Raw genomic sequence first — 12,314 nt, 5'->3', positions numbered from 1 at the left:
AATATTTCCCTTTCTAGTGTGTTAAGGATTTTGGTGGTCCCAAGAAGTCTTAGTTAAGTCTGATGAGAAGAAAGTGTATATACTTACTGCAACTGAATCTAAAGGGTGGGAAACTAACGTACTTGAGACATTGGAAAATGATACTTGATCTTATTAAATAAAATTTGATGCAGTCTGTGACTAAATGCTTTTGCAACTGTCTCCAAGTCACAAGTGTGGTGAAGAGGATGGCATGGCAGAGCAACCAGACTTCAGGAAGTGACTTCATCCTCCTAGATCTGTTTCACAGCACCCCAGTTCCTTGGGTCCTCTTGGCGCTCACCATAGTGGACTTTCTGGTCACCGTGCTTGGAAACTCCACAATTATCCTTCTCATTTGGGCCGACCCTCTTCTCCACAACCCCATGTACTTTCTGCTCAGTCAGCTCTCCCTTATGGATCTCTTGTATATCTGCACATTTGTCCCCAAAATGGTCGTGGTTTTTCTCTCTGGAGACCACTGCATCTCCTTCATTGGATGTAGCCTTCAGATGTTCCTTTTTTCCACTCTTGTTGCATCAGAATTCCTGTTGCTGGCTGTGATGGCCTATGATCGGTATGTGGCCATCTGCCACCCACTGCGCTACCCCATCCTCATGCGCCCCAGGGTCTGTGTGTGGCTGGTACTTGTGACCTGGCTGGGAGCACTACTTAATGCCTTAATCCATGTTGTCTACACTCTGACTCTTCCCTACTGTGGCTCCAGGGAAATCCATCATTTCTTTTGTGAGATCCCAGCTCTGCTGAAAGTGGTCTGTATGGACACCTCCCAGTATGAAAATGGTGTTTTTGTTAGTGGGGTGGTTTTTATTCTTCTTCCATTTTCAGCGATTATGGGCTCCTATGGCAGCATACTGTCCACTGTACTGGGCATGGGGTCAAGGCAGGGACTAAGGAAAGCCTTGGCTACTTGCTCATCTCACATGACCGTGGTGTTAGTGTTCTATGGTGCTGCCATCTTCAAGTACATTGTGCCAAAGTCCTACCACACCCCTGAGCAGGAGGAATTGGTCTCCGTTTTTTACACTATTATTACGCCCATGCTCAATCCTCTTATCTACAGCTTGCGAAACAAGGATGTCGCTAGAGCCTTTTGGAAAGTTCTTGGAAAAGGAGGGCCATGAAGTGTTTATGTTTCTAAAGGGATGTTTCAACAGGGATGTCTGCTGCTTTTAGTTGATGTGATATCTAGGTCTGTAGACATAGTCATGTACATTTTTCTATAAACCAGATATTTTGAGAAATAAATAACAAAATAAGTATGTTAGAGAAGTTAATTGATAAAATGTATTCTTTTTACATTAATTCATTAATCTTTTATAGCAATTGTAAGAAATGGAAATGCTGATTTTTCCATACTATTTATAAATTTTAATTGAGTTTATTGTTTTTTCTGACTTTTCATATGTATACGTGTATAGAAATGGCTTTCTAATATCCTTGTACATTTTTTTGTATTAAAAATAACTGCTGGAAAGAAGTAAAAATTAAATATAATGAGTATTTCTTATATGTTTGTAGTTATAAAATATTTCCTAAGATAGTTCTTGTTTTCCACATTTTATTTTGGCACCAGCAAAATAATTTTTGCTGAAAAATAAGATGGACTCAGCACTCAGGAATCATTTCCGATAATGCTTGGGGACCATATGGGGTGCTAGGTATTAAATACAGGTCAATTGCATGTAAGGTAAGTGCCTTACCCACTGTGCAATAACTTTGGCTATAATTACACCAAATTGGGATGGCTTTATCTTCTTTTGTTGTCTAATCTTTTAGTTGACTATTTCAAACACCAGGTTGACTAAAATAAGCAGCTACACCATATCCTCAGACTTAGAGGTAAAGCTTTCTACTCTCAGCTTTGACAAATATGATATTTAATTATGTTGATGCATTTTCTTATTATGTTGATGATGAATTTGTGGAGTGTTTTTATCATACATTATGCTGAATGTTGTCTAATTTTCAACATCTATTGACATGACCATAACCTTTACTTGTTAATATGCTGTTATAATTTGATAGATTAAAGATGTCCTTAACTTGTTAATATGCTGTTATAGTTTGATAGATTAAAGATGTCGAGGCATTGTTGCATCTGTAAACTAACTCCTATATCAATGCATTACTTATTATATGTGATATCCTTAATGTATTAGGAGGTCAGTTTACTTATATTTTTGAGAAATTTGCATCACAGATATTGAACATAATATTATATTGCTATTATAATACTATTGATATTATTATATTAATATTGATATTTTTATGTATTAGATTTTTTGTTTTTGTTTTTGGGTCACACCCGGCAGTGCTCAGGGGTTACTCCTGGCTCTACATTCAGAAACCGCTCCTGGCAGGCTTAGGGGATCATACGGGATGCCGGGATTCGAACCACCATCCTTCTGCATGAAAGCCAAAGGCCTTACCTCCATGCTATCTCTCTGGCCCCTAGTATTAGTTTTTTTTTATTTAAAAACATTGTGATTTACAAAGTTATTTATAGGTGAACTTTAGACATACAATGTTTCAGCACCAATCAGTGTCAACCTCCCTCCACCATTGTTCCCAGAGTACAACCCACCATATATCACCACCACTCCCTCTCCAGCTGCCATCCTAAGAGCCATCTTAATATTTGGTTGTTAAAGTTTGGGTCTCATAATTTTATTGTTGTGACTTCATGGCTTGGATATTTAATTATGTCCTTTTTTTCTAACAATTCCTTTAGTTAAGCACCATGGTTACAAAAATGTTTGTAGTTGAATTTTAGTCATAAAAGGTACAACCCCTGTCACCACAATGAACCAGAATCCCCTTGGCTCCTTTCACCTTTTATTTCCCATTTGTTTTTTTCCTCCTCTACTCAATTTTTTTCATCCTCACCGTAATCTGGGGCCAAGAGTGTTCTTGACAACCCCATTTAAACCACTGCATTTCTTCATGCCATTATTCTTTATTTTAATATAATTTTATTTTGATCGTAGTGGTTTACATATTGTTGACAATAATATTATAGGTACATATTTACATAAAATAAGGGGGGGTTCCCATCACCGATTTGTCCTCCATACACATCCGTGTTCATCCTACCTCCCATATCCTCCTCCCTCACCCCCCGGGGCTGTGAGAATATGTGGTCCCCTCTGTACCTAGCTTACTACTTAGTAGTTTTGGTCTTGGTGCCTCCCTTATTTCCCCCTCTAACTGGAAGGAAGGACTACATTGTTCAAGTTATGTGGTTTTATTTGAAGAAGAGAAAAGTAATAAACTGGGGTAAAAGTCTAATATGCCGAAAATGGGCGGAATCCTCTGAGGCTCTCATTGTCGGTTTGAGAGATGAAGGAGAAAAAGGTGAAACACCCCAACAGTACAAAAAGAAGTGTCAAATATCCAGTGAGCACTCCAGTGATAACGATAGGCACCACAAAAAAAGCCATGGTCTTGAGTTAAAAAACATGGCAGAGCACCTAAAGAAAGAAAAGAAAAGAAGAAAAAAAACAAAGTAAATATAAATGAGGACAACAGCTTCAATATCCACACCAAAACAAAGAAATCGACAAAAAGTAGATAGGTAAATAGTAATAATAATAATAATAATAATAATAATAATAAATGAAGAAAAATAATATATAAAAGATAAAAATGTTTTGTGCTTTTTGCCTTTTTTCTCCTCCTGTACTGGCACAGTAAATATTGGGGTCATTTGAAAAGGAATTCACTTGGCCTAAGTGTTATGGGGTTTCTCCACCCTTGGGGTATATTGTCACGGGATTAACTATAGACTCCGTTCAGGTTCATTTACTCTACTGGTGGTGCTTTCGTGGTGTTTGGAAAACTTCTGCTCCATTCTGGGTGATGAAATAAGACCTCTGTATCTAGAGATCTCAATATCTGCACAGGTCCCAGGAGTGGGACTTATGATGAAGTCTTTCTTTGTGGTTCTAGAAGTTCTGTTCCCTCAGTGTCATTTTAATCCATCTTCTGTGGTTGGTGGTCTTGGTCTTTGCAGTGATCCTAGATGGAACTTAGGATAGCATCTTTCATTGTGTTTCCAGGAGCCCCATTCCATTGCAATTGTCTCTGCCGGATCTATGGAACTGGGGGTCATGGTTGTTGTGTGGGTCGTAGTTTAAACCATAGACTAGGGTTTATTTATTGGTCTCAAGATATATTCAGTCCAGTCATGGTTCTAGCAGCCAGTCATCTGTAAATCGTGATCTTGGCTTTTGGACCGACCAAAGGGTGACAAGTCTTCTGATTTTGTCTTATAGTTAGCTGGTGAGGTAGGATAACCTGTTCTTAGGTCAAGTTGTTCCCATTTTCTTTGTTGTCAGGACATCATATTAGAGCTGGCACTTGTTGGTGGCCCAGCAGTATTAAGGATTCCCGGATGGGATTTGTTTCCTGTAGCTGTTGTGAAGAACTGTGTCAATTCTATGTATGGGATCCAGGGTTCAAAGCTGGTCGGATGGTGTCTAATCACCTGAGGTCTAAGTTGGGTCCGCGTGACATATTTTCAAGGTGGGAGATATCCCTGTATTGTAAACAAATATGAGTTCTCATCTATAGTAGATAAGAGCTCTTTTTTATATGTAAGATTTCCCCTTTTTTTAGTGTGCCTTTGCAGGGAGAAATGGTGCTACTTTATACTGTCAGTGCTTTTGGGGGTGGACAGAGAAGAAAACAGAAACAGGTCACACAACCAAACAAGATAAAAATAGGAATAAAAGTATATGTGCTCACATATGTATATGTAGAACAAACATTTAAAAAATGAATTAACAAAATAATTAAAGAAACCATGTGATGCATGAGACTACCTTACTTTTGGGGAAAAGCAGGTAAAGAGGTGGTGTGTTGCAAGTCAGCCCCTGGAGAGGTTGACTGATGGAGGGATGGAGGATGAGGTCTTTCCCCTCCAGCTCGGAGCACACGTCTGCCACCCTGTCTAGCCAGCGGTTCTGAGGTGAAACGGGGGTAAACAGCTCGCAGACAGTCAGGTTTGTGGAAATATTAGCTTTATTCGGTGGACAAGACTGAAGTCCAAAGACTCAGCATAAATTCCAGCCAAAAAGCCTCTCGCCTTCCACAGACCCTTGTTTTTATCCCCCCAAATCAGGTACCACCCAATGGTGGGATCAGATACCACCCAATGGTGGAAGCAGAATCAGGTACCACCCTAGGGTGGGGGCAGAATGCCAGGTCACACCCTAGGGTAGGGCACAATCACTGGATCAGAGTAGGGTCAGTAACATAATAATCCCCAAAATATTTACATACACAACAATTCCCCCATTTGTTCTTAGTAAACAAACAATATTGTCTACAATTATTAAAGGAAAAACTAGTCAATAATAAAAGAGCGGCTGTTTGCATAAGCGCATCACAGGAAAATGTAAAGAAAAACTTCTAACCTAAACACAGGGTGCCCTTCCCTTAATATAAATGAATGATAATTGTTGTAAATTATCTGTGCTGTTAAATCCTTTGTTGGGTATTTGTGAATCCAAGAACAGTCCCCAGAATGAGAAATTACTTCCCATCCCCTTGTCCCCTTTTGGGGGGAGACCTTGGTGATATTTATCTGCAGCAAATAATAATCCACACAGACAAGAAGGATAGGGTGTAAAAGATTGGGCAAAGAGAGAGAGAGAGAGAGAGAGAGAGAGAGAGAGAGAGAGAGAGAGAGAGAGAGAGAGAGAGAGAGAGAGAGAGAGAATCCTCTTGCAGCTTGCAAACAGCTTTTGCAAAAGGACCCTTGTCCCCTGTCCATCAAGCTATTTATTGCCAACTCCACAGCGCCCCCACCTGGAAGGGCTAGGTGGGGCAATAGTCACAGAACAATCCTAAGGAAATACTTTTATGTACAACAATTCCAAGAATAATCTTATGGAAACTTTTTTATATACTACAGATAATAAGCTTTTGCGATCCTAACTCTGCCTTTAGCCAAAGGCGGGTAACATTTCCATAGCAACAATGTAATAAAGTGAAAATTAACATACTAGCCTTTTTAAAAAATATAATATTTCTGCAAAATATACCATACACCCGTAACTTAAAATATTTTCAATGCTTTCTACCAAGCACTATTCTGAAACTTCTTTTTGTTCCTATACCTTTAAATTATTTTTGGGAATTTTTTGTTCCTATTAACCTTCCCTACACACAAGCACAAAAGTATAAATACAGAACATACATTTTGAAAACAGACTAATACATTAAAATACACAGTGAAACATTTTGCAATGGAAAATATTAACTATGGAAAAACAATAAACACATTTAATTGGCAAGAACCTGACTTAATCAAGAGATACACCTGAATCAAAGTTAAATGCGGTGGTTTTTAAATCAGATTATTCATTTGAGCTTTACTGTTATTTCTCCCCCTTTTTAACTATTTTTTTACACCACTAACTAGAACTTAGCCCATCACCAACTATGTGTAAAATATGTGGCTACCCACTTAATTCCTTCACCTAAAAACCATTAGTCCAGACGCTGGTCTTCTTCCAGGCTGGTGTCTCCACGTAGCTTTCTTCCATGGGGTTTCAACTGGGTTCACTTGAGCCATTTCATTCTCCTGATCTGGAGGGCGGGTACCAGGTTCGCTGCAAAAAGCCGCTTCCACGTCGCTGTTTCCATGTAACTTTACCGGAGCAGAGCTGAGCTGAGCCAAGCCAGGCTGCACATGTTGCCACTTTTGGCCTATCCATAGCTTTTTGCCACTTATCTGCCTCAGGACAGGCGTTCTGTGCTGATAGCAGCTGCCTTTTTCCCAGAAAGCACTTTGGGAGCTGCTGCAATGCAACCTGTCCACAGCTTTTTCTGTAGGGGCGCGTCTGGATGTTAAGAGTTCGAAGTGGTTTAAACTAAAAGTCCAGTCGAAATTTTCAAAGTCGAAATCCAAATTCAAGCTGTAGGTTATATTCAGTAAATCAGTCCATTCTAAATACAGTCTTTTTTCTTGTCCCTTTCCAATCTAGGCTTTCCATCAGTTTCTGAGGAGGCCAAGGTTTTTTGTTTCTTGTAACAAAGTCTCAGTCCTGGGCCAGGGCCTGGGATGGGACTATACAAGCTTCCACCTCCCATGTTCCTGTTGCCCTTCTGCCCCCAGAAGGGGTGTTGGCCATATTTGACAATGGCTTCACGTGGTAGCCCAAGGTTTTGGGCTGACTGCAACTGAAAAAAGCCAAAATCAAACTCACAAGCAGGTATCTCAACATGATTGCTGTTCTCTTGGGTCCAGAGTTCAGATCCATGTTCAGGGCACCATTATGTTGCACGTCAGCCCCTGCAGAGGTTGACTGATGGAGGGATGGAGGATGAGGTCTTTCCCCTCCAGCTCGGAACACGCGTCTGCCACCCTGTCTAGCCGGTGGTTCTGAGGTGAAACGGCAGGTAAACAGCTCGCTGACAGTCAGGTTTGTGGAAATATTAGCTTTATTCGGTGGACAAGACTGAAGTCCAAAGACTCAGCATAAGTTCCAGCCAAAAAGCCTCTCGCCTTCCACAGACCCTTGTTTTTTATCCCCCAGAATCAGGTGCCACCCAATGGTGGGATCAGATACCACTGAATGGTGGAAGCAGAATCAGGCACTACCCTAGGGTGGGGGCAGAATGCCAGGTCACAGCCTAGGGTAGGGCACAATCACTGATCTGGTTAGGGTCAGTAACATAATAATCCCCTAAAATATTTACATACACAACAGTGGTGCAATACTGGTCTTATACTTATGTTGGAAGTATAGGTTTCCCCATTGTCTTTTGGGATTTTCTTGTGGTGTGCTAGTTCCCAGGCACCTTTCCATCACTCCCCCTGACCTTCTTGAGATTGGCAAAGGATTTGTGGCAGGGAAGTCTTTTAAGAGTTCTTGCATTGGGGATACTTTTAGAGCTAAGTCCGGTTTCAAGTAACAGTCCATGGTAGGGGGATTTGGTAGGGAGGGCTGTGCAGCATGAGTCTGCAGGGGAGTTGGTTGCCTTTTCTTGCAGGGGTCGAGGTGTGAGTTTGACTGGGTGTCTCTTTGCTTGGGTGCTGGGTACTGACTCTTTGGGGGTAGGAAGTCAGTCTTGATGCCTAATGGATTAATAACTAAGGTGAAAAGTTTTAATATGGTGGGAGGTCTGGATGGGATTGAGGGGTGAAGGGATAGTTGGATTTCCAAAGGAGGGAAAGGGGAAAGTATATGGACGGGTAGGAAAGAAGAAAAGATAAAATACATTAGAAAGAAAGGGAGACGAGAAAAGAAAAAAAGAAAGGAGAAGCAAAGAAAAGGAAAGAAAAGAAAAAAAAAAGAAAGTAATGAGAAGAGAGGAGAAAATAGCAAGGGAATGCTAGTTTGCTTGAATGTGTTCAATGAGTAGGGCCTGTATTATAAGTCTGTATGTCACAGTTGCTGCTTCGATGGTCTGACTGGTCACATGCTTCAAATCCTAAAAGAAGGTATAACCTAGAGATAAAGTGTATGTTAAAGAGTTTTCTCTGGACATTCTCGTAGTGTAAGCCGGGTATGGTATCTCGTGTGACTGAGCCCCGAGATGCCATCTTAGTTTGTCCACCCTTTGTATCCAGTTCTCTATTATGTGTCTTTTAATGGGAGAGTTTAGTCCATTAACATTTAATGAGATTATTGACAGAGAGGGCTGTTGTGCAGTTGTGTTGTTTAGGGTGGTTGTTACAATCGGGGGTTTGAATTGTATAATTTGTCTCTGAGTAGGTCATTTAGAGTCAGTTTTGTTTGCGCAAATAGTGCAAGTTCATTTTTGTTTGAGAATGATTTTAGTCTTCCCTCCCATGTGAATGAGAGTTTCGCTGGATAGTAGACTCTAGGTTGAAAATTTCTTTCATTCAGTTGTTTAAATATGTCATTCCACTGTCTTCTTGCTTGAAGTATTTCATATGGGAGATCTGGTTTGATTCTAATGTTCCTTCCTTTGTATGTGAGGGTTTTTTTCTCCCTTATTGCTTTAAGTAGGTCACCTTTCTATTTGTTTCTTACCATTTGAATTACTATATGTCTTAGAGTTGGTTTGTTAGGGTCTATTTTGTTGGGGACTTTTTTAACCTCCTGGATTTGCTCAGATGTGTCTTTCCAGAGGGTGGGAAATTTTTCCGCTATTATCTCCCTGACTACTTGTTCTTCCCCTTTCCCTGTTTCCTCCCCTTCTGGTATACCTACAATTCTTAGATTGTTTCTTTTGTCTTTGTTCATTAAATACTGAACTTTTACATCCAGTGCTTTTCCTTCTATTTTTTTGTTGGCTTCTTTGTTGTCTTTTGATTGCAGTTTATCTTTGGTTTTTCTATGTGATTCTCGAGCTGTGTGATTCTGCTCTTCTGGCTTTCTACAGTTTTCCGTATTTCATTTAATTCTGTTTATATGGAGTCTTTCATATTTTGTAGGAGTTCTTGTTTAAATTGGTTCATTTGTTCATCTATTAATTTATTGTAATCTCTGGCCAGTGTGTCTTTCATTTCTTATAGCATGGCTTGAAATTCTATTCTCATGACTACTTTTAGGTCTTCCTCTCTTGGGTCTGTGCATTTTGGTGGACTTGGGAACTTGTTCTGATTTCTCTCCATCTCCCCTGTTGTTAATGTTTTCCTTGGTTTACCCATCTTTCTTTGCATTTATTGGCTTGGCTTGGAGTGCAGTGCCTTCAGGTTTCAGCCTGCTTTTGCCACCTGTGGTGTGGGGCTGGGTCTCTTCTCAGGATGCAGCTCTTTGTGAGTATGTTGGGTGATGTCGCTGAGTTTGGACCTTCCCTCATCCTCAATCCAGCCTGACCAATCACCACTCCCTTCAAGCCAGACAGTGCAGATTCACTCTCTGGCCTGTGTCTGTTCCCTTGAATGGCCGCTTTTCACCCGCCCTAGTCAGCAACCTCCTGAACCCACTCTGGCCTGTTCCAGGAGTTCAAGGTTCCCTAGAATGGCTGCTTTCCACCTGCCCTAGATGGCGACCTCCTGCACTCACTCTGGCCTGTTCCAGGAGCTCAGGGTTCCCTTGAATGGCCACTTTCCAGCTGCCCTAGTCAGCGACCTCCTGCACCCACTCTGGCCTGTTCCAGGAGCTCAAGGTTCCCTAGAATGGCTGCTTTCCACCCATCTTTAAATAATTGACCATATTGGTACATCAATTTCAGACATCATATGGACTTCAGCCTGGATTAAGAACTTGGATTAAGTTCAGATGCCTATTGATCATCATTGCAGTGCCCCCACTGTGCAGGGGGTATATGCTTCTTCCTCCAAAATAAGGGCCTAATTCAATGCCATCAAAGATGGGCTTTCTGGTCTACCTGGACTTGAATGGAAAATGGGTCCGGAGAGATAGCATGGAGATAGGCGTTTGCCTTTCACGCAGAAGGTCATTGGTTCAAATCCCGGTATCTGCCAGGAGCTATTTCTGAGCGTGGAGCCAGGAGTAACTCCTGAGCACTGCCAGGTGTGACCCAAAAACTAAATACCAAAAACCACCACCAACAACAACAAATAAAGAAAAGGTGCTTCTTCTCTCTTCGAAGGATCTATGTACATCATAGATTTATCTTCTTAGGAGCTTGTAGTTAATTCTTTGATACATGTTTCTGGTTTTAGACACCTTGTGTTTAGATTAGAAGTTTTTCTTTACCTTTTTCTTTACCTGTGATGTGCTTATGCAAACAGCCGCTTTTTATTATTGACTAGTTTTTCCTTTAATAATTGTAGACATATTGTTTGTTTACTAAAACAAATGAAGGAATTGTTGTGTATGTAAACATTTTAGTGGGATTATTATGTTACTGACCCTACCCTGATTGGTGATTGTGCCCTACTCTAGGGTGTGACCTGGCATTCTGCTCCCACCCTAGGGTGGTATCTAATTCTGCTCCCACCATTGGGTGGTACCTGATCCCACCATTGGGTGGTACCTGATTCTGGGGCATAAAAACAAGGGTCTATGGAAGGCGAGAGGCTTTTTTCCTGGCCTATTCTTAGGCCTTTTGGCTTTGGCCTCTTCACGGAAGATAGAGCTGTTTTCTTTGGAAGCTTGGCTGCCTGTTAGCTTTCTTTCCGCCACATTCACCTGAGAACCACCAACTGAACAGGGTAAGAGAAGTGTCGTCCGAGCTGGAGGAGAAAGGCCTCATCCTTTATTCCTCCATCAGTCAACCTCTTCAGGGGCTGACTTGCAACAAGTATGCTGAGTAAAATGAGTCAGAGGGAGAGGGCTTGACATAGAATGATAATATTTATTTGTGGACTATAAAAGGTAATATGGTAATACTACCAAAGACAGTAGAGATGGGGGCCAGGAGGACTAGTCCATAGTAGGAAGCTTGCCACAAAGAGTGGTATAGTGTAGTTAGGACAGTGAAGAGACAACAATTACAGTGTTTTTTGGAAATGATCATTCTGGACTGGGTGTTGAAAGGGTGTAAATTGACATACATGATACCCCTTCAGTAGCAATATTGCAAACCACGATGTCTAAAACAGGGGTCCCAAACTCACGGCCCACGGGCCATTTGCGGCCCTCTGTACAACATTTTGTGGCCCTGCCCTAGAGGAATCTTTTTTGTTTTATTTTGTTTTAGTTGTTTGGGTCATACCCCCCAATGTTCAAGGCTTACTACGGACTTTGCACTCAAGGATCACCCCGACTTTGCCTCCTGAGGCCCCCAGGTAAATTGAGTTTGAGATCCCTGGTCTAAAAGAATAAAAGTAAGTACAGAGAAAAAAAGAGAGAGCAATGTATGCCATAGAGGTAGGAAGGACATGTGAGGGAAACTCATGACATTGGTGGTGGGAATGTGCACTGGTGAAAGGATGGGTGTTTGACATCATGACTGAAACTCAATTATGAACAATTTTGTATCTCTATGAATGGATGAATTAAACATTATTTAAAATTTTGTAAAAAATTTTGTATCTCTATGAATGGATGAATTAAACATTATTTAAAAGATTTAGGTTTGAGTCTATAAAGTTTATAATCTTTTGTTTATCTATGAAATATGTCTTGTTCCTTAAAATTTGAATAGGAATTTGGCTATATTATTCTTGGTGAGGCCTTTATTTTATACATTTTTTCATTATATCCCACCACTGCCTTTAGGTCTGCATCATGCTACAAATATCAAGCACACTCCTTTGTATTTTATTTTATTCCTTGATCTTGCTGCTTTCAGTTTTATCTCTATGTTTTTTTTTTTATCATTCTGATTAGGGTGTGTCCTGTTGTATATATACTTGGATCTCTTTCAGTTGGCACTCTTTG

General features: G+C 40.7%; 1 protein-coding gene across 1 annotated transcript; it reads left to right on the top strand.

Annotated features, from left to right (window-relative positions):
- Positions 1–227: 227 nt before the first annotated feature.
- On the top strand, positions 228–1,163 carry LOC126016439 (olfactory receptor 2T27-like). Its single transcript, XM_049779010.1, has one exon. It carries the CDS (start codon positions 228–230, stop codon positions 1,161–1,163), a length of 936 nt encoding a protein of 311 aa, XP_049634967.1.
- The last annotated feature ends 11,151 nt before the right edge of the window (positions 1,164–12,314 follow it).

The sequence above is a fragment of the Suncus etruscus genome, chromosome 8, assembly GCF_024139225.1.
Source record: "Suncus etruscus isolate mSunEtr1 chromosome 8, mSunEtr1.pri.cur, whole genome shotgun sequence".
NCBI classification, from domain to species: Eukaryota; Metazoa; Chordata; class Mammalia; order Eulipotyphla; family Soricidae; genus Suncus; species Suncus etruscus.
This window is presented reverse-complemented; position numbering and strand designations above follow the sequence as displayed.